At 56.6% G+C, this 20304-nt stretch overlaps 7 protein-coding genes across 7 annotated transcripts; 3 read left to right on the top strand and 4 right to left on the bottom strand.

Annotated features, from left to right (window-relative positions):
• Positions 1-1548: 1548 nt before the first annotated feature.
• On the bottom strand, positions 1549-2393 carry SCHCODRAFT_01096813 (uncharacterized protein; the record flags this gene model as incomplete). Its single annotated transcript, XM_003031188.2, has 2 exons — positions 1549-1794; positions 1836-2393. The coding sequence occupies 2 exons, from the start codon at positions 2391-2393 to the stop codon at positions 1549-1551; spliced, it is 804 nt and encodes a 267-aa protein (XP_003031234.1).
• Positions 2394-2717: 324 nt separating this feature from the next.
• On the bottom strand, positions 2718-3710 carry SCHCODRAFT_02629815 (uncharacterized protein). Its single transcript, XM_050345551.1, has one exon. It carries the CDS (start codon positions 3316-3318, stop codon positions 3160-3162), a length of 159 nt encoding a protein of 52 aa, XP_050199746.1. The 5' UTR covers positions 3319-3710; the 3' UTR covers positions 2718-3159.
• Positions 3711-3998: 288 nt separating this feature from the next.
• SCHCODRAFT_02669000 (uncharacterized protein) lies at positions 3999-6826 on the top strand (the record flags this gene model as incomplete). Its single annotated transcript, XM_003030801.2, has 6 exons — positions 3999-4233; positions 4291-4393; positions 4661-5449; positions 5505-5704; positions 5757-6451; positions 6509-6826. 6 exons carry the CDS (start codon positions 3999-4001, stop codon positions 6824-6826), a joined length of 2340 nt encoding a protein of 779 aa, XP_003030847.1.
• Positions 6827-7053: 227 nt separating this feature from the next.
• Positions 7054-9904, top strand: SCHCODRAFT_02506736 (uncharacterized protein; the record flags this gene model as incomplete). Its single annotated transcript, XM_050343184.1, has 6 exons — positions 7054-7288; positions 7340-7673; positions 7725-8528; positions 8579-8784; positions 8832-9538; positions 9587-9904. 6 exons carry the CDS (start codon positions 7054-7056, stop codon positions 9902-9904), a joined length of 2604 nt encoding a protein of 867 aa, XP_050199745.1.
• A 651-nt stretch (positions 9905-10555) lies between these two features.
• Positions 10556-16418, top strand: SCHCODRAFT_02668998 (uncharacterized protein; the record flags this gene model as incomplete). Its single annotated transcript, XM_003030803.2, has 13 exons — positions 10556-10652; positions 10703-10915; positions 10973-11036; positions 11091-11843; positions 11897-12102; positions 12153-12844; positions 12897-13142; positions 13539-13815; positions 13863-14196; positions 14246-15049; positions 15103-15308; positions 15356-16062; positions 16110-16418. 13 exons carry the CDS (start codon positions 10556-10558, stop codon positions 16416-16418), a joined length of 4908 nt encoding a protein of 1635 aa, XP_003030849.1.
• On the bottom strand, positions 16151-18602 carry SCHCODRAFT_01127836 (ABC1-domain-containing protein). The gene is made up of 3 exons (XM_050341075.1): positions 18250-18602; positions 18064-18199; positions 16151-18015 (listed from the first exon to the last, which is right to left on the bottom strand). Exons 1-3 carry the CDS (start codon positions 18499-18501, stop codon positions 16595-16597), a joined length of 1809 nt encoding a protein of 602 aa, XP_050199744.1. The 5' UTR covers positions 18502-18602; the 3' UTR covers positions 16151-16594.
• A 374-nt stretch (positions 18603-18976) lies between these two features.
• On the bottom strand, positions 18977-19899 carry SCHCODRAFT_02629805 (uncharacterized protein). Its single transcript, XM_003031190.2, has 2 exons — positions 19130-19899; positions 18977-19082 (listed from the first exon to the last, which is right to left on the bottom strand). Exon 1 carries the CDS (start codon positions 19850-19852, stop codon positions 19136-19138), a length of 717 nt encoding a protein of 238 aa, XP_003031236.1. The 5' UTR covers positions 19853-19899; the 3' UTR covers positions 18977-19082; positions 19130-19135.
• Between the last annotated feature and the right edge of the window lie 405 nt (positions 19900-20304).

Here is a 20304-nt window from a genome sequence, read left to right as displayed (position 1 = left end):
AAAGTGGACTGTGAAGGGCAGGCAAGAAGCGTATGGCGTAAAAGGAAGAAGGACGCAGTAATTGCGGGCGTATCGCAGCGGCGCGGCGGATGCTAGGGAAGCCTCGGGAGGGAATGAACGTTACGAGCGGACACAACGGCATGGGGTTCTCGGTGCATCAGGACCGATAAGAAGTGTCTAGGAGATGAGTCTGAAAGAAGGGGGGGGGGAGGAGATGCAGAACGAGCCGTGTCGGCAGCGGGGCGAAAGAGTAGGCAACTTGATAGGTGTCGCTTGTTGAGGCGTGGTGTAGAGGTCGGGTGGCGCATTAGTGTGAGTCTAGCATTGGACAATCGCTGAATGCGGCCTGGCGGCGCAGATAGCTTTGAGGAGGGGCGAGAGGGTGCGTTGTGTCGGTGTGGGTGCGCGTCGGCGCGGGAGGCTTTGCACGGTGGAAATGAAGAAAGTGCGTTGACGCAAATATCTAAGGCGTGGCGAGGAGCGCGTCGACGTGAGAAACGTGGAAAAGTGGAAGTGGGCGTAGCGCATTCGTGCGGGATGTCTCGAGGAAGGCTAAAAGAACATCGAGGCAGTCCATGCAGGCGTGAGTAAATGAACGACATGTTGCCGTAGCGTCTAGGAGGATGCCGTACGGGGGAATGACACGGCACGGCGCTTGGGATGTGATAAAACGACGACGGGGAATATGGAGGGCGCGTCGGCGCGCCAACTTGCGGTGAGAACGGGGAATGGGGGATACATGCGGCGGCTTTTACAACGCGGTCGGTGCAGGAAGGCGCAAGGGCGCGTTAGGACGCGCGGGGGTAGAGCCCGGGAGCGCTTGTTGGATCATTGAACTCAAGATGAGGAGGAAAGAAGGGTCTTTGGTGGGGTTAGTTGATAACGGGCGGCGCGCGACGTACCTTGGGAGTAACAAGCAGTAAGGGAGTCAAGAAGCGGGGGCTGTGATGTAGCGGTACGTCAGAGCTGTGCAACGGTATATTGAGTTCGACGGCGTCGCGTATCGGGAACAGCGTCAAGGACGGTTTACTTGCGTGAACCGGGAGGGCACCCGCAACGGCGGAAAAATCGTGCTCGCGTTAGTCGTGGCGGTGTGCTTCGCGCGGGCTGGAAGGGCGCTACGACGCGCGGGAGGCTGTAGATGACTAAGGACGGTCGCGCTGGCGCCGTGTTTTGTTGCTAGAGGGGTAAGGACAAAGAAAGGTACGTGGGTCCGAGGTTCTTGTGGAGAGCCGTGAAGGTGGGCGCATTGATGCACGAGAGGTTCCACCGCGAGGGAGGATGATAAGGAAGGAGCGGGAGGCCGACGAGCGGAAGTAGGGCTAGTGGATGGTCAGTCGAGCAGATGAAGTGAACGACGTGCCTTGGATAGATACCATATATATGATAAGTCGGTGGCGGCGCATTGGGAAGCACGTCAGGGATGGTGTACTTGCGCCTTGGTCGCCCTGCGCAAGCGCGCCATGCCGGGCATGGGGTTTTAAGGCGAACGCGCGATCTGGGCGGGCACCCGCAGCGGCGAAACATAAAGTAGCAAGAATGTCGCGCTCACGTGAGGTCCTGCGCGCGAGTCGGAAGGGCGCTACCGCGCGCGGGAGCTTGAGGATGGCAAGTGAGGGTCGCGCTGGCGTTGGGTTTGTTGCAAGACGGGCGAGGGTGATATAGGCGCCTTGGTGCGAGGTTCTTGTGGAGCCGCAAAGGGGGGCGGCGCATCTGCGCCTCTCGGAGTGAACCTTGATGTGAAACGAAGCCGTCGCGTGCGACGGGAGGTGTGTCTTCCATAGGAAGAAGGACCTGAAGAGGGGTCAGTCGGTAGTGATTGGTGTGCAACGCACCTTCGAGACATTGTTATTACTTGGAAGTCGGTGCGGTGGTGCGGTGTAAGCGAGGTTAGAGGGGCGCGTTGGCGCAAAGTTGTCACAGGAGGGCGTGGTGCTTGAATAAAGAGGAAGCGAGTTGGCGCATAGGACTTGCGGGAAGGATGAAGGACACGCGTTGGCGTGGTGTTTGAAGGAGGAAGGAGAGGAAGCGAGTTGGCGCGGTGCTTGGCGAAGGAGGAAGGGCGCGAGTTGGCGCGAGGAAGCGAGTTGGCGCAGGGCTTGAGGAAGGAGGAAGAGGAAGCGAGTTGGCGCGGCACTTGAGGAAGGAGGAAGAGGAGGAAGCGAGTTGGCGCAAGGACGCGAGTTGGCGCAAGGAAGCGAGTTGGCGCGTAAATCTTGCAGAAAGAGGAGGAGGAAGCGAGTTGGCGCGTACGTCTTGCAGTAGGAGGAGGAGGAGGAAGCGAGTTGGCGCATACATCTTGCAGGAGGAGGAGGACGTGCGTTGGCACGGTGCTGGAAGGAGGACGTGCGTTGGTACGGTGCTTGAAGGAAGGAAGAGGAGGAAGGGCGCATTGGCGCGTAAGTCTTGCGGGAGGAGGAGGACACGCCCGAGCGTGGTGCTTGAAGGAAGGAGGGCGCGCGTTGGCGTGGCGTTTCGAAGGAAGAAGTGGGCGCGTTGGCGCAAGTCGCAGGCGGAAAGGAGGAGGAGGACACGCGATAGCGTGTTGCTTGAAGGAAGAAGGACGCGCGTTCGCGCGGTGTTTGAAGGAGGCAGGGAGGACATTGGTCCGATAACGCAGGCGGGAAGGAGGAGGAGGTAACGGGCTTTGGCTTACGGGTCTTGCAAGGTGAGCAGAGGAGAATATTGGGTGGTGAGGGCGCGTTGCGGGCGATTAGTGGGCAACGAAGTGAGATTATTGGCGGTATGTTTAGTCGTAATGGTCGTAACTAGTGCTGTAGGTAATGGAGTCGCAGCGGTCGCAGGTCGGGTCGGGTCTTCGCGCGGTGGCGCGAGCTGGAAGCGCGTCGGCATCGGACGAGTCAGGACTGTAGTTGGATGGGCCGTAGGTGTCGCTAAGGTGAGTCGAGGGCGCAGAAGCGGCGGGGATGTCGTACAGGTGCTGCAAAGGTGGTCAAAGATCTACAGGCGTGCGAAGGCGCGGGGAAGAAGCGAAGGGGTGAGTAGAGAAAAGGGGGGGGGGACTTAGCGGAATAGCGCCTCCGCTCTTGGGCGAGAGGGTTACGGAATCGTGCGTCGGGAGTCTGTCCGTAAGGAACTCGCGGGAGTGTTCGATTTGAGGTGTCCGAATGCAGGTGGCGGTCGTCCCGCTGCCGAAGGCTACGTTCGTCGGGCCGCAGGCGATCCGGCAACGGATGCGCGAGCTCTCTTCTGGGCGTATGTCGTCCTCGCGCGGGTCCGGTGAGGTGCGTTTATGGTGTTCGGGTGTGGCGTCGGTAGGACGGGTGTAAGCGATGGAGTCGCGACAGAATCTGTCATCGGGGCCTCAGAATTCGTAGGTGGCGAAATAGGCGATAGAAGCGCGGTAGTTGAGCCCTTCGTGAGCGCGTTAGCGCCGCCGCTCCAAGGCGAATCTCCTGCGAAGCTGCTGTCGGTGCTGCTGTCGGTGCTGTTGTTCGGAGGTAGGTGAGTGGTTTGGGTCACTGTTGCTGTTCTGAGATGCGCGCTAGGCTGTGAGGTGTTGGCGAAGTCGCTCCCGGTAGGTTTGGACCTGGGTATATGCGTGCTGAAAAGTGTGCTAGGTTCGCCAGATGGTTCTCAGAGGGTTTGAGGTAGGTCGGCTAGGGACTAGAAGTAGGATATAGCGAGCCAGAATGAAAGGCGAGAAAGGCGAGAAAAGCGAGGGGCTGCGACCTTCGACGGTGAGCGCGTCCCCCAAGATGCGACGCGCTCAGCCGCCACGTGAGCACTCTGACATCTGCGATCGCGTGGCGACGCAGACCGGCGTTTGCCCTTCCTTCCTTAGCTTGCCTATCACCGCGCTAGCTACTCGTGCCTCGTGCTAGCGCGGCTCACATCGTCCTGCACGTCGATCCCCTTCTCGAGTCCTGACTGACGACCTCCCAGTCCGCAGTTTTTCGTAGCCTTCTGCAACCCCTTCAGGTTTCAATGCAATACGACTAGTCCAACCTGATTATCCAGTCGATTTCTCCCCAGCCATGTCGCGCGAACAGCTCTCTTCCATCCTGGCACGGGCTCAAGGCGAAGCGGTCGACTTTTCTGTCGTTCTTTCTGACCTTCTTGCCGTTTTGTCTCGCCAACCCTTGCAGCCTTTGAATCCTGACCATATTACGCCATCTGGGTGCCGCACTCTGTTGTCGAGGCGCCCTGAGATCGGCGCGCTACTACAGGAAGCCATCGTGAAGCAAGACTACGACCAGATACTATCCTCCAGTACGTCTTAGTACCGTGAATATATTGCATGATACGCAAGCTCATATTCTCGGTTAGGTCTCCTGCTATTCGAAGATGCACATCTCCAATTTCGCGAGCCGCTAAGTCTAACCGACGTAGCGTTTGCAAGAGACATCGCAGAATTCATCAGCAATCAGAGGTCTATCCTTTGCCATCATGCTCAAAAAGAGACTCGGATGCCTTTGTGGACGCAGCATAGCAGTCGCGGCGACCGCCGGCAGTATGCAGCTTTCATCGCGAATCTGGCGTGTCGGTCATAGTACAGCCTGCTTTCTTCTGCATGGCTTGGGTTGCCCGTCCGGTACCTTGTCACAGCAATGGCGCTTGGAGCAAGTCTTTCGAGCGGGTCACCGCTGGTAGGTTCCCATCTTTCTGGTCTCGAGATGACTGTCTGAAAACTTTCCAGTATGTTGATCAATGGGGCCGGGACGGGCAAGACTCGATTACTCCTTGAAGGATTGTCTACGCGTTGGGGTCTGTACCTGCCGTGTTTCGTTGAGCCTGTCGGTCCCGGAGCTTGCGATTTGCGCGATGGCCTTCTCAACATATCGCTCATGATGGCCACGTCCGAGACTTCCGCACAGGCGCCGAATGCAGGCCTCTCTGCTGAAGATGCGGAATATACACGCCGCACAATCGCGCAGATTCTTTTGTCTAGGCTCGTCATCTTTGAAGAGTATCTGCGGCACGCTCGCCTAGACGACATGAATCTACGGATGCGGTGGCTAATGTTCCAGTTATTCCCAAACTTTCCCGAATGTCACGACATGTTCGTTAAGTTCTGCACGCTCATGTCGACTCATGACGCTAGTCCGGAATACATCGACGAGCGTATCACAGACACAATTCTGAAGATACGAGCCTTGCTTGGTCCCGACGAGCCAATCTATTGCGTGCTGGACGATGTGCAGTATGCCCATTCACGACGCGCGGGGGACAGTACCTTGCTGCGGCAGATCATATGTACTTGGGATAGATACGAAGGGTTAACGTTCGTGCTGGCGGGCCAGCCGTTTGAGCTCGACCAGTACAACCCACCGGATGCCCCAGTGTACCGCCTTTGGACCGACACTGGATCGTTTGACGGAGACGAAGCCCATCGCGCTTTCGTGCGCCGCTACCTACCTCCCGACCTGGCGTTCTCCGAAATCATGGAGAAGCTTCTGAACAGAGTCAGCCTCTGGCTTCGAGGACGGTGGATTACTTCACTTCTGCGCCTACGAGAAGGACTTACGCTCCGACAGATACAGCATCACAACCTACTTCATTTACTGCCTCCTAGTCGCCGGTTTCCAAAACCCTCACACGCTTCTAACGTCGTATGTGCGTATGCATTGCGGGATCCAGCCCGCAGATGGCCCCAAACTCACGAACACTATACTGCGTGACGACTATGACCTTTTGGTCGGAGGTCACAATCGGTACGAACCGGCCTCAACTTTGCCTCGAGGTGAGCGTGCGCGTAAGACGACGGGCATCACTCTTGCTCACTTTCGCTTCAGATCCCCAGGCCTGGTCTTCGGCGCAGACGGTCCTCCATCGACTGATAGTGTTCGGCCAAGACACTGTCCGATTGCGGGGAGACTGCTTACATCTGGTCGCACGCGAGTTTGCCACCTTCGCGGATGCCGATGGCAACGAAGTCATCGTCTGCGAGCCATTCTTTGTGTTCCCCCTCGCCTATCTCTTGTTCCAGCGCTGGGGACCATCGAATGGTTATCTCTCTACGTCCGCCGCATCGGCTCTTCATATGTCGCCACACCATCCGTCGTTCCATCTCGCCTCCATCCCGCTGCTCCTCATCGCTCTAAAAGGGGACAGCAAGCTCTGCGATGTATTCGCCTTCTCGGAACCGATCCCCGAGTGGGCGCAGCAGACGTGCAAGCTTGTGCGCCTGACGCGCTCTCAGGAAGGAACAGAGCTGCATGCTGTTCCTTTCTCTACGCCATTGCCTCAGAGGGAATCAGAGGACGTGTGGGCGACCGAATCGCCAGACTGGCTACAACATACTTCCGCGGGGCCGTTCTGCGTAGCGTCGGGGTTCAGCAGAGCAGATCTGCTCTTCGTCACCCAGCTCGCGAAGGGTGATGTCCTCTACGTGGCGTTGAAGGTCGTCCTGAAGAACGAGCACGTCGGCGTTTCGACCGAGTATATCCAGTTATGTCTGGATAGTCTGGCTTCAGGCCGTTTATTTCAGGTATGATATGATTTCCGAATGTTGGCGATCGCTGATAACTTGGCCTTGCTCTCCCAGGCTTCGAACAGCGCAAAACAGCTTTCGTTATACCTCCAGACGCCCATCGTTGGTTCAGGTCAGCCCCGCATGTTGCGTGCTTTCGCTACCTTTCCCGAAGCAACGGAAATCGGCGCTTTGCCGGAGGACTTTTCGTCGGACCCCAGAGCTGTTCTGAGAATGGATGTGCTACAAAAGCTATCGGAGAGTATTCCTTGGAAGGCTAGTCGGTCGCGGATTTATGCCGCACTGATTGACCGTCGCAAGCAACTCATGGTAGGCGACGCGTCGATACAGGTGGATTCCGAGGGCCGGATGCCAGACGACTTTACCGAATGAGATGACGAGAGGACTATCAGTATGCTAGGCAGGCAGTCTGCTCCCGGAACAACCTCGTCGTCGCGAGACCGTCTCTGCAACTGGAGTTATAAAGGCAGAGCGCATAGAGCATCGTCCTCACTGTGACGCGTCACGTGTGTAGTTCGATTTCATGTCACGTAGATACACGCGTTTGCCTTCCGCGTTCACCACCCCTTTGCAATGCGCATCAGTCTCGACGCCCGCGCATGACTCACTTGAAGGCTCAAAATATCCTCAGGCTTGCTCTGGAGGAGCAGTTGGATTCGGCTACGGTACTGTCCGAGCTTTTCACCATATTCTGTCGTGAAGGTCTACAGCCGGCAGACCCCGATTATGTGTCCGAGTCAGCTTGCCGGACCCTCTTGCAAGACAGCAAAGAAGCTCGTTCGCTCTTGGAGGAAACCATCCACAAACAGGACTGTCAATTTCTCTGGGAATACTGTGAGCATCCATGGCGTCTCCTTTCAGGTCTATACTCACCCTTGATATCAGTCGTTCACTCTTTCGCGAGGGACAGCTTTCAGTCACAGAAACCACGCTCTGCATCGGAACAAGCCATCGATGATCGCATTCGTGACTTCGAGAGGACATATGGGCAAATTGTGGCTGACTATGCTCGGGGCGAGGGGGATCCGTATCCCGCGTGGGAGCCCCCAGATGGCCCTTTTGAGACGCCCAGGGCTTATGCCGATTTTGTCAACGCTCTCGGGTTGCCGTGTCCCTCGGGCAACACCCCCAACCTCCTTTTACATGAGCTGGGTAGTCCTAGCCGTGCCGAATCCCAATCGGCGCGGCTGAACAGCATCTATCGACCTGGGCATCATACGTACGTCGGCGCTTCTACGTTTCTAACTCGACTAGTAACATACCTTCATAGTGTGTTTGTGAACACACCAGGAACGGGAAAGACCCGCCTGCTTCTTGAAGGCTTATGCCGCTCGTGGGGGCTCTATATCACTTGTAGTATCAGGGCTCCTGGGCTTGGGGCCTGCGATATTACAGGCGAACTCAAAAGCACTGATTTCTGGAAGCTACCCCTCGGTACCACTTCCCAGCTACTTTGTACCGATATTGCAGCCAGTAATGCCGACATCGCTCGCGAACTCGCCGATCGTATCCTGTTGGCCAGATTGACGATTTTCAGGATCTACCTGGAAAACCTCGCGAGCTCGAGTGACGTCGGTCTGCAGCGAAAGCGCTGGCTTGCGCTGCAGCTCTCATCTGTTGCTGTGCTGGGACATGACGTGTTCCCTATTCTCGCGAAGCAGCTGCGTATACGAGGGACCACCCCGGGATTCATCCAATATAGGATCACAGACACACTGCTCAAAATTCGGACGATAATCGGTCGTGACGCTCCCATCTTCTGCGTATTAGACGACGCTACACTTCTCCTAGGGTTTCGTGTCGCGGCCTTTGGAGAGTCTACTGCCCTTCAAGCGATAGTCAACTCTTGGGAGAAATATGACGACCTTACTCTGCTCGTGTGCGGCGTTCCTTTCGACATACGCTCCGCTGCTACCGAGGGCGGGAAATCATATCGTATATGTACGAATACCGGTATGTTTGACCGAGCCGACGAGCAGGCGGCTTATGCGGAGCGATACATCCCCCGCGAGTTGCTCTCCACGCGAGCGGGCAAGAAGTTGGTGGCCCGAATATGCCTTTGGTGTCGAGGACGGTTCGTTATATAATTCCTCTTGCTGCGCTGGCTCACTAACACATCCGTAGTTATCGTACTACGGCCATGATAATCAACTGTCTCCTCTTGTCTCGCTTCGTCAACCCTCACACCGTTCTCACGGCCTGTGTGGCCAGCTTTGCTATGATCGAGCCCTCTGACTCTCCCGTGGAGATGGACGATGCAGTGAGGGCGCGCTGTCATAGGCTGGTATGTGGTCTGGGTGGATTTCAGCCCAGCCGTACCTTTCGCCACGGTGAGCACCCAGTCCATGATTTTTGGGCTTTGGATGACCTTTCACAGACGTTCAAGCGCTGCTCTCTGCATACACGGCCATACATCAAATTCTCGTCCTTGGCGAAGATTGTGTCCGATTCACTGATGACTGCGCCTACTTGGCTCGCAGTGGCTTTGCGATGCTCGGCGGCGCCACTGGTCATGAAGGTATCATAAACGAACCATTCTATATCTTCCCCACTGTCGACCTGCTTTTTCGCAAGCTTTCGCTTGTCGAAGGATTTCTGCCTGCTACCATCGCAGCTAGCATGACGAGCCAACCAGTACATCAGGGGTTTCACCTTGCCGTCGTGCCGCTTCTCTTGCTAGCGTGCAAGGATGTTCGCAAAGTCCACGACCTCTTCGAATTTCCGTATCCAAGACCGCCTTGGGCGAACCAGACGTGCAGGCTTGTACGTGTAACGCGCCCTCGTGGCGACGGTGGCGACCTGCGCACCATGCCCTTCGAGACCTCTTGGCCGGACGATGGCTTTGACGAACGATGGGCAACAGAGTCCGCCGCCTGGCTCCGGCTACGAATCGACATGCCAGAGCCATTCTGCGTGGCGGCGGAATTCAGTCATGCGGACCTGATGTTCAACCTCCAGCTTGAGAATGGGGCCGTCCTACTCGTGGTACTGAAATTTACCATGAAGAACGAGCACATCACAGTCACGACGCAGGACTTTGAACATTGCGTCGCACAGTTGGCGCCCCACCGACTCTTCCATGGAGTAAGGTCGTCAGTCGGGGCGTTGTAGTGCATGACTGACGATTTCTAGGTCGCTGAATCGTCGGCTGATCAGCAGCGCCAACTGTCTGGTCTCGCTACGTTCCTCGATGGCGCCGGCACGCCATTCGTGCTGCGTGTGGTTGCGACGTTTCCTGAGCAAACAGACATTGGTGCGATACCACCAGACGGGCAGCCGTACCCCGTTGCGATGCTCAACCTGAAGTTACTGCAAGATGTATCACAGCGCGTCACGTATCTCAGTGTACTGCGTCGATTGCACCACCCTCTGATTACGAGGCGGAGAATCAAGCTGGTAGGGCACGAAGTTCCACGCGTTTGGACGGACGAGACGCTCCTATCCGAATAGGTGGGGACATTTATTGTGTACAGGTGAATTGTAGTTGGTTCTAACCAGCGTTCATAATACGGATGCTCGTGATCTAATCATGCTATACGGAACCAACATGAATCAGAGCGCGATAGCAAAGTGCGTACCCTATCCAGCAACCGTGGGTTCAAGTTCGACGCACCGAGCGGGCGCGGTGCGTATGTCATGGTGATGCGAATGCAACTTTGGGCGAGGTGCAGGTTGCGCACACTGCAGCGACCCAGGAGGCACGCGAGGGTCTTCGGCATGCGGTCCGAGAGTGTGCGTAGCGCGCATGCTCCTTGGACTCTTCCATGAGAGCCAGTCACTAAGCCACGATGCGGATTTCTAACCTACCCACCTCTTGCGTGAGATGCGTGTAGGGGTTCCTATCCGGCTGTCCTTGGAACTTGTCACGGGACCGCGGCGCGCCCGTATATACGCGTGCTCGCCTCATGTACGTAGGTCAGCTCACACCAGCACGGTGGTACCGACGCAGGAACCTTTTCCACTCAGATCCCGCATCCTCACTCAGACATTGCAGCCATCTTACACGCGCCAGTGACAGCGTGAATTATTTCTCGTTGTCTCTCATCACATCCTCGACGTCTCCTTCTGAGGACATTCGCAACCACTATACTGCAATCTTGCATGGCTTGTTGGAATCTCCTCGATGCGCTTCCAGACGTGCACCTCCTTCATGAAGCAGCCATTCGTGAGCCAAGTCGTGGCACGCTTTGGTCCAATGGTGCGTCGAAAGGTCTTCTAATGAGTGTGCTACATTGACGTAGCTCGCAGATGGCTCGCGCTTCGAAGGCGCCGTCCCGCAATCGCAAAAGCCAAACGTGAAAGGCGATCACGACGTGGAGACCTGTATATTCAATGCTCTCGAGGGATGTCGGGGTTCCTTGACATCTTTGGTCAATGACTACCTACGACTACCGTTGTGGACATCATCGGACGGCCGCCCTACTGAGCAATCCGTGGATCCTGCTTACGCTGCATTTATAGGTACACTAGAAATACCCATATCGGACAGACGCCCCTCGCTTCTTCTGCACAGACTAGGTGAACTGGGGTCATCGTCGTGCGCGGCGCGGCTGCGGGACATCTTTTGGTCAGGTCAACACACGTGCGTGCTACAATGTGTTTCCTGGTGCTTGGTTCATGTCTCATCCTTTCATAGTCTCTTCGTCAACAGCCCTGGCACTGGGAAGACGCGCTTGCTTTACGAGGGTTTGACGGAGCGGTGGGGCTTGTACATCCCATGCTCCATCGTGCCACGAGTCCTCGGTTCTGCGGACATGTGCAGCTTCTTCAGCAACGCCATCTACGAGGAACCGACTCCAGGAGAGTATACCGCGGCCTTTGAGCGTGTCTTGCTCGTCAGACTGGTCATATTCAAGCTGTTTCTGGAATGTCTGCCGGGCGCGCAGACTGACGAGCACCGCACAAAGTGGTTACTCTTGCAGCTCATGCCGAGTGCTATTGCGAAGGACGACATCTTCTTTGATCTCGCCGACAGACTCGAACGTTGCGAGCCAAGTAATGGGCTCTTGCGCCGCAAAATTGCGGATACTCTCATCTCGATACGCCGGATGCTGAGCAGTGACGAGCCCATCTTCTGTGTCATTGACGACGCCGACTATCCTGATGTGCATCGTGCTAGAGCATTCGCCCCTTCGACTTCTCTGAGGGAGATGGCTCGTACTTGGGAGAATATCGAAGGCCTTACGCTGATATTAAGTGGCTTCGACATTACTCAGGCGCCTTTCCGGACAGAAAATCCACAGCGATACCGATTGTTCACGGACACGGGATCCTTCGACAACTTCACCGAGCATGCGACGTTCATTCGACGGTACCTGCCCCCTCAGCTAGCTGAATGCGACGCAGGGGAGCGACTTATCATTCGCGCATGCCTCTGGCTTCGGGGCAGGTAATGTTGACTCCGCCATTTTGGTCTGGTCTTACCTCTAACGCGTTTGCCAGGTATCGCATCACAACTGCCTTTATCGAATGCTTGATTGCCGCGCACTTCGCATATCCACATACCCTCCTGACGGCCTTTGTGGCAGCCTATGGTGGCGTTGAGCCGGCTGATGGCCCCTTTCGTGTGCCCAAGGCCGTCAGGTGTCACTGTGACTATATGGTGCTCCATCTCGTTGCTTATGAGCCTTACGAGCGTCTCAAAAAAGGTAATGTCATTCGTTGATGATGGGGGTAGTTGCTGACGTGGAAGAGTTAGATCATCAAGCCTGGACGTCTGCCCAAATGATCGTTCATCGTATTATGGTCTTCGGTGAGGACACCGTCAAGACCACTGAAGACTGTGCAAACCTGGTGGCCTCCCGTTTTGCTACGTTCTCTCGAGCGGACGGAACCGAAGCCATGGTCTCCGAGCCTTTCTACGTCTTCCCCCTCCTCAGAGCAGTATTTCAACGGGAAGGACCGGCGTCTGGATTCTTATGCGCTAGGGCTGCATCCGAGCTGCGCTCCCATCCTCACCACCGCAATCTCCATCTCGCCGTCATTCCCCTGCTTCTGATGGCCCTTAACGGCAAGTATAGGTTCTGCGACGTCTTCCAGCTTGCGGCACCATATCCGTGGGCCAACCGGACGTGCAAGCTTGTGTGTATTGCGCGCGACACTGCCAGCGCGCAGTCACGCATTCTCCCTTTCGTTTCTTCCTTCCCGAACGCCTCAGCCAAGGAGCGCTGGGGAACCGAAGCTACGGAATGGCTCCAACACGCCGCGCTAGAGCCTTTCTGCGTGTCGACGAGCTTCAGTCATGCGGATGTCCTGTGCATCGTGCAGCTGGACGATGGCCATCAGATCTACGTCGCCCTCAAGACCATGCTGAAGAACAAACACGTCGATGCGCCAGTGCAAGTCATTCAAGACCAACTCTTGAAGTTGGTCCCCGACCACATATTCCAGGTGGGTCTAACCTATCTATCATATATGGCGGCCCATGGCTGAGTCCTTTCAGGCGCCCGGGCTGTCGTTTGCGGATCTCCCTTGCCCAGTGCAAGGCTTCGGCGGTACTCCCCTGCTGCGCGCCTTTGCCACATTTCCCGAGACGATGACAGTAACTTCGCTGCCGCGCGACGCATCACCGCAACCCATAGCCGCCCTCAACATATCGCTTCTACACCAGATAGCGGAAGAAATTCCTTACATCAGTGTCCTTCGGCGGGTGTACGCTGCGCTCATCTTCGCTCACAAGAAGCAGCTCGTAGGTGACGATCCCATGCGCGTGGATCGAGAGTAAGATGATGACTCAATGGTAGGTCTCGTTTGTATGGTCATATCGTACAGTGCTTACAGGCTTAACAGGACGAGAACGAGGGAGAAGCATCGATCTTTCTCTACCAAATCCGCTGCGAGCCTGTGTTCTGATGCCATTTGACCTGCTGTGCTACACCATCTAGCAATGCACGCATGTGACGTGCATCCAAAACCTTGAGGTCGTAGATGTCTCTGTCGCGGTCATGTCTGTCTGTGTAGACGTAGACTCTGTAGGAGGTGAATGTAGGATGCGACCTCTGAAGTAGGGCACCCATGCAGTCACGTGCAACAGCAAGCACGCTCAAACAATGCGGCCACAAATCGAGATCACGGCTCGTCGTAGCCGCCATCATCTGTCTCTGCAGAGACTGTGCCGTATCTCTCTATGCTGACCACCCAGGCTTGCGACATTCTTCGTCGCGCTCGTCGAGAGCAAACGGATCCGGCAGTGGTGCTCTCCAAACCTCTTACCGTCTTTTTCGAAGAACGTCTACGACCGAGAGATCCTGAAATTGTTTCTATACCAGCATGTCGCACTCTGCTAGAGAAACACAATGAAATAGAGATCCTTGTAGATTCGGCTATTCGGGACGAGAACTGCCAACCTCTGTGGGATTGCGGTGTGTGATCGCGCGTCGAACTCGATAGTACGCTGAGAATAACGCAGACCTCCTGTCGTTTGCGGAGGCGGACTTGCAGTCGCAAAGGCCACGCTCACCATCTGACCAAGCCATCGATGAACAAATCCGTGACTTTGAAAGGACATATGGGCAAGTTGTGGCTGACTATGCTCGCGGCGAGGGGGATCCGTATCCCGCGTGGGAGCCACCCGAGGGCCCTTTCGAGACACCCAGGGCATATGCGGAGTTTGTTGAAGCTCTTGGCTTACCGTGTCCCTCGGACAATGAACCCGATCTCCTCTTACATGAGCTGGGCAATCCTAGCCGTGCTGAATCCTATACCGCGCGCCTGGACAACATCTTTCATGCGGGGCATCATACGTACGCCACTTTACCCATCCCCAGCTTCAATGTTGACACACTCCCTCAGTATGTTTTTGAACGCACAGGGAACAGGCAAGACCCGCCTGCTCCTCGAAGGTTTATGCCGATCCTGGGGCCTCTACATCACCTGCAATATCAGAGGTCCTGGGCTTGGGTCAAGCGATATGACGGGCGAACTTAAATTCGCTGATTTCTGGAGCATCCCCCTCGGCACCACTTCCCAGCTTCTTCGAGCCGATATCTCAGCCAGTAACGTGACCATCGCTCGCGATCTCGCCGATCGTATCCTGTTGGCGAGATTGACGATTTTCAGGCTTTTCCTGGAGAACATCCCCAGTCTGAGCGACCTCGGTCTGCAGCGAAAGCGTTGGCTTGCAATGCAGCTTTCGGCTACCGCTGTGGTAGATCACGATCTCTTCCCTTCCTTTGCCAGACAGCTGCGGATCCCAGGGGCCACACCGGGATTCATCCAACATAGGATCTCAGACACGCTACTCAGAATTCGGGCTATAATCGGTCGTGACACCCCCATCTTCTGCGTGTTAGACGATGCGCCACTTCTCCTCGGATTTCGTGCCGAGTCCTTTGGGCAGACCACGGCTCTCCACGCGGTACTGCGTTCTTGGGAAGGCTTTGACGATCTCACGCTCCTCATGTGCGGGTTGCCCTTCGATATTCGCTCTTCCGCAGCCGAAGGAGGGAAAAACTATCGTGTCTGTACAAACACCGGTATGTTCGATCAAGCTCGCGAACAGGCGGCTTATGTGGAGCGATACATACCCCCCGGGTTGCTTGCCACGCAAGCGGGCAAGAAGTTGGTGACCCGGATATGCCTCTGGGGCCGAGGACGGTTCGCTATGTTTTCCTCCTACTGCGCTGGCCCACGGACTCACACTTTTGTAGCTATTACACCACCGCCATGATCATAAACTGTCTCCTTTTGAGTCGTTTCGTCCGTCCTCACACCGTTTTGACGGCCTGTGTCGCCACGTATGCTCTGATAGAGCCCTCTGATTCCCCTATGGAGCAGGATGACGAAGTGAGAGCCGACTGCGAAAATCTAGTATGTGGTCTGGGAGGTTTCCAGCCCAGCCTCACCTTTTGCTACGGTGAGCATTTAGTCTGTCATTCCTTGCGGCTGCATGATATTTCATAGACCTTCAAGCGTTGCTTTCTGCATATACTGCCATACATCGCATTCTCGTCCTCGGCGAAGATTGTGTTCGGTTCACTGACGACTGCGCGTACTTGGCTCGCACTGGATTCGCCATGCTTGGCGGCGTCACCGGTCACGGAGCTATCATAAACGAACCCTTCTATATTTTCCCCACTGTGGACCTGCTGTTCTGCAATTTTCCCCTTGTCGAGGGATTTCTGCCTGCTACGATCGCGCCCAGCATGACGAGTCAACCAGTACATCAGGGCATTCACCTCGCCATCGTGCCCCTCCTCTTGCTCGCAGGCAAAGAATCGCACAGAGCCTGCGACCTCTTCGGATTTGCACACCCCCGCCCTCGTTGGGCAGAGCAGACGTGCAAGCTTGTACGCGTGACGCGCGTTCATGGCGACGGTGGCGACTTGCGCGCTGATCCCTTCGTGACAATCTGGCCGGACGAGGGATTTGACGAGCGGTGGGCCACGGAGTCTGCTGCCTGGCTACAGCCACAGAGCGACATGCCGGAGCCATTCTGCGTTGCGGCTGGGTTCAGCCATGCGGATCTGCTATTTTATCTCCAGCTTGAGGACGGGACCGACCTGCTGGTGGCGCTGAAGTTCATCATCAAGAACGAGCACATCACGGTCACGACGGAGGATGTTGGTCACTGCGTCGCGCAATTGGCGCCCGACCGACTTTTCCGAGAAGTGAGTCTGTCGATCTGGGTGTTATGATTCATTCTCAAGTTCATAAGGTCGCCGGATCGCCCGCTGATCAGCAGCACCAGCTGTCCAGTCTCGCTACTAGCGCAGGCGCACCGCTTGTGCTGCGAGTGGTGGCGACGTTCCCCGACGAAACGGACGTCAGTGCTATACCTGAGGACGGGCTACCATTCCCCGTTGGAACCCTCAATCTGAAGCTATTGCAAGATGTATCGCAGCGTGTCACTTATCGCGGTGTGCTGCGTCGGTTGCATCACCCGCTGATCACGAAGCGGAGGATTGAGCTGGTAGGGAATGCGGTTCCGCGCGTCTGGACGGACAAGACACCACCATCCGAGTAGATTTTTGTGATCAGACATGTAACCCGTCAACGTTGTGTAAGGACAGACCGTAGTTAGCCTTGACCGGTGGTATTTGATGCGAATGTTCGTGCTCCAATCACGTTAAGTAGACCACGGATATAAACCAGACCGCTCGACAGCAAAGCATGCAACGTATCGAATGAATGATAGTCTGTCTATCCAGCAAACGTCTCCTCGTTAATCTCAAGCCCTAGAGTACTCTTCGCCGTCCTGCGCATGATGCTCTCCAGCTCGTCCTCAAAGCCCACCACTTTGTACCCGAGCACGCGTCCCAGATACTGCCTGATGCGCACCCAGTAGAACACCGTGTCCGACGAGAACATGATCGTCTGGAAGACAAAGTGCTGCCACCACGCATGCCAGCGCTGCCCCAGGCTCAAGTTCGGCGACTTCGCGAGCGCGCGCGACGCGTATGTCGCGGTGATGCGGATGCGGTTCACGGGCGAGCCGAGCGACTGGTTGTTGCCCTGCACCATGCGCATGTTGCGCAGGAGGAACGCGAGCACCTTCGGCATGCGGTCCGTGTCGACGAGAAAGTTGCGCAGCGCGGCCTTCATCTGCACGCCGCGCTCGTAGTCGCTCGTCGCCTCCTTGGAGAAGATGGGCGGCCCGGTGCGCGCGCCCTTCAGCCGGACGGGGCGCATGAGCGCGAAGGACGCGAAGAGGTCCCCCATGCCGAGGCCGACGCCCCACTGGCTGACGACGGACTCAACCTCGGCGCGGTCGCCGACGAGCATGGCCTTGAAGACGGACGCCCACTGCCGGCGCATCTCCTCTGAGACGCTCACGTACAAGCCGTGGTCGAGGAGCACGAGTTGCGGTTGGGTCGGTTTCGAGGGATTGGGCCGGATGAGGACGTTCCCCGGGTGGGGATCGCAGTGAACCCAGCCCCAGCTGAACATCTGTGCGCTGAACAGCTCGACCATGGTCTGCATGACAGCGCGTGCGCCTCCCTGTAGTGGTCGGAGCGCTTCCGTGCCCGGCAAAGGTGGCTTCTCGCCTACAAGCCGCAGGACCGAATCGCGGTCGCTCAGCCGTACGCCATCTATCCACTCCGCCGTCATGACCCGCTTTGTGGAGTATTCCTCATACACTTCGGGTATGTGTACGCGCTGCGCGAAGTTCGGGTCCGCGCGCACGAACGCGGCCGTCCGCCGTGCGTTGTCCGCCTCCCGGATGAAGTTGAGCTCTTGGCGAAGGTGATCCGAGATGTAGTCGACGAGGAAGTAGACGGGGAGCTCAAACCAGCGGTCGTAGAGCCACATCACGCCCTTGTAGGTCGTGAGGTCCCACCATGTCTGGCGCACGACGTCCGGCTTCTGGATCTTCACGGCGACCCACTGATCGGAGCCACGCAGTTTCGCTTTGTGGACCTGCGCGATGCTGGCGCTTGCGACTGCCTGCTCTTCGAATATCTCGAATACGCCATCTGGGCCGCTTGGAGGGCGCCCGAACTCGGAGCGGAAGACGGATTCGACAACGGAGTAGGGGACCTGCGGTGCGTCGTCGAAGAGGGACTGAAATTTGACTTGAACGGGTTTGGGAAGCAGGGCCGCGTTCGCGCCTATAGCCTGACCTGCGCAAAGTTAGCAGAGAGTACGTTGGGGGAGTATGGCGCACGCACCGATCTTGATGTATAAGCCACCGTTCTTCGTCAGGAGGTTGTACATCCTTTCCGCGACGCGCTCGTGGAGTTGTGGTATAGACTCGCTCTTAGCGGGTGTGAAGTTCATGGAATAGTCTAGGGCTATAGCCCCGCACTACGTCTCGATGTCAGCGATGAGCACTCCGGATGTATCAGAGCACGCACCATGTATATTGTTCGGAAATTACGCGTTATGGCGGACGCATTAAAGTTGGTGTCTATCGCCCAGAGAGTGCCAATCCCGACGCCAGTATACAACGCTCTTCTAGCATACTTTTGGAGTCTGGAGGGAGACGGAGGAGGGGGAGCGCTCGTAGCGAATCCTCGCCCAAATGCATGGCGAGTTCGAGCCGCAAATCTAGCTTTCGACGACGTCCTGAGGGCTTGCGCCGATAAGCCATAGGGGGAAACGGTCATGAAGACGTTGTGTGCTGCATGAACGTTGGGGAAGAGAGATAAAGTCGCGACATCTGGACATTCGGAACGGCAGCGTCATCGCGCCGGCTCGTGCGGAGCGCGATCCGGCGCGTTCAAAACATGGTCTTGATGACGCGTCGGTGGCCCGCATCTTGCAGCGACGCGAAGCGGAAACACGGCAAGCGACATATGCGGAGGAGCAGTTGATGAAGATGAGATGAACACGGAAGAATGGCAATCTAGGTCGAAGTCGAGTCGGTCACGTGCTCGGTCCTGATGGGACCCACAAGGTGTCCAGCAGGCCGCTTTCAACCACCGACTATGCTTCGCCCAACCTTATCGAGGCGCACATCGATCTCTTGCTTCGGCTCCTTCCAGAGGAACTCAACCACAAGATCGACGATAATGGCATCTTGCATACGCGAGTTCCTTCCTTCATGAAACAGGCCGTAAGGATAACGACCTGATGTCTAAGGCCCACGACTCATCAACATGTCGGCACAAGTGTTCCTCGAGATATGATACACAGCTTGGTATACCAGTCGTTTCTGATCAGAACCTCCTTGAAAGCGTGTATTCAGCTGCGTCGAGTCAGCAAAAGTGGAAAGTCGACAGCATATATGCATACCTGGCACTATGGGACGACCGCGGTCGATTCCCACTTCCCCTCCGCATACTTGAAGAACGTCCTGCGATCGGGCTTCTTGCCCAACTCGACATAGTCAACGTCTTGGGGCTCGATGAGCAACAGGGCGAAGTTGCCGAGGGCCACCTCCCAGTGCTCCTTGTTCTCCTCATCGCCTTCCTCCAAGTCCTTCACCGCGTGCGGCCAGCTCTCCGGCGGCGAGTTGGGATGCGTGGACAAGGGCGAGCCGGGGCTTGGTCTGCACCAGCTTGCCTTCATGCCAGGCGACAGCGAGCTGAAGGTGTCCACGCGCTTCTTCTCCCAGTCCACGTTATCCTTTGCGATCTCGGCCAGAGGAGACCCAGCAGGAGCCTGCTTAAGCGCCTTAAGGAACTTCTCGTGCAAGCCGCTCGCATGACCGGGACGAGGAACGACATGCGCTGTCCCGCCGATGCGGAACTGCTCCATCGTGCCCTCAATCCACCAGGTTAGCTCGACTTTGCTGCTGTTCGTGATCTGCGCGACCTTTGGCGTGCGGATATCCACGGTGGAGAGGATGATGGGAAGCTGCGGCGCACTTGCCGGCGTGATGAAGCCTCGGAAGACGTGCGTGCGAACGCGAGGGCGCGCGAGAGATGCGTCCCAGGTAGCGAGCTGGATAGTGGTGGACTTGGGGTTCGATTTGAGCGCTGCCTGCAGGGCTTTGTGCCATTCCGGGGCGGACATGATGGGGGCGTAAGGGAAGACGGAGGCTGATCTTGACGCAACGAGAGAGGAGCCGCCGAATCCACCCTTGCACGTGACCCCAAACGGAGTTAAGTGTCAAAGCGTAGGCGGGAAGTGCCGCAGCGTCCGGCGCAACGTCGACGTCGCGCCGTATATTTGAGTTTTGGACGTAGGTTTCCTTGAATTATTCTTCTGTGAAGTTTGTAAGCAGAACTCGAATGCGTGAGGATGCAAGTCCACCTAACGAGCGAGGGCGGGGCTTTTTTTCCTGCACGACAGGGGTTTCAGTGGTAATAAATCTCTATTCAAGCTATTCTATGCCCTCAATACTACGCGTACAACTCTAAGAGGTCGGTAAGTAGATGCTACACGAGGATGTTGACCCTGCGATCGACGCGACGGCGCGGCCCGCTCAACAGGGCCCATGTCGACGCGTCTCTGCGCGAGGTAAC

This window comes from Schizophyllum commune (genome assembly GCF_000143185.2).
Source record: "Schizophyllum commune H4-8 unplaced genomic scaffold SCHCOscaffold_7, whole genome shotgun sequence".
NCBI lineage: Eukaryota > Fungi > Basidiomycota > Agaricomycetes > Agaricales > Schizophyllaceae > Schizophyllum > Schizophyllum commune.
Note: the sequence above shows the minus strand (reverse complement) of the source record. Positions and strands in the feature narration are given on the sequence as shown.

Excerpts from the sequence above, each read along its gene's own strand:
- SCHCODRAFT_02629815 (XM_050345551.1), bottom strand. The coding sequence starts at position 3,318 with ATGACAGATTCTGTCGCGACTCCATCGCTTACACCCGTCCTACCGACG.
- SCHCODRAFT_01127836 (XM_050341075.1), bottom strand. The coding sequence starts at position 18,501 with ATGACCGTTTCCCCCTATGGCTTATCGGCGCAAGCCCTCAGGACGTCG. Across the intron at positions 18,200-18,249 it reads ATTTCCGAACAATATACATG|TGCGGGGCTATAGCCCTAGA; the intron begins GTGCGTGCTCTG and ends ATCGAGACGTAG. Across the intron at positions 18,016-18,063 it reads TGGCTTATACATCAAGATCG|GTCAGGCTATAGGCGCGAAC; the intron begins GTGCGTGCGCCA and ends AACTTTGCGCAG.
- SCHCODRAFT_02629805 (XM_003031190.2), bottom strand. The coding sequence starts at position 19,852 with ATGTCCGCCCCGGAATGGCACAAAGCCCTGCAGGCAGCGCTCAAATCG.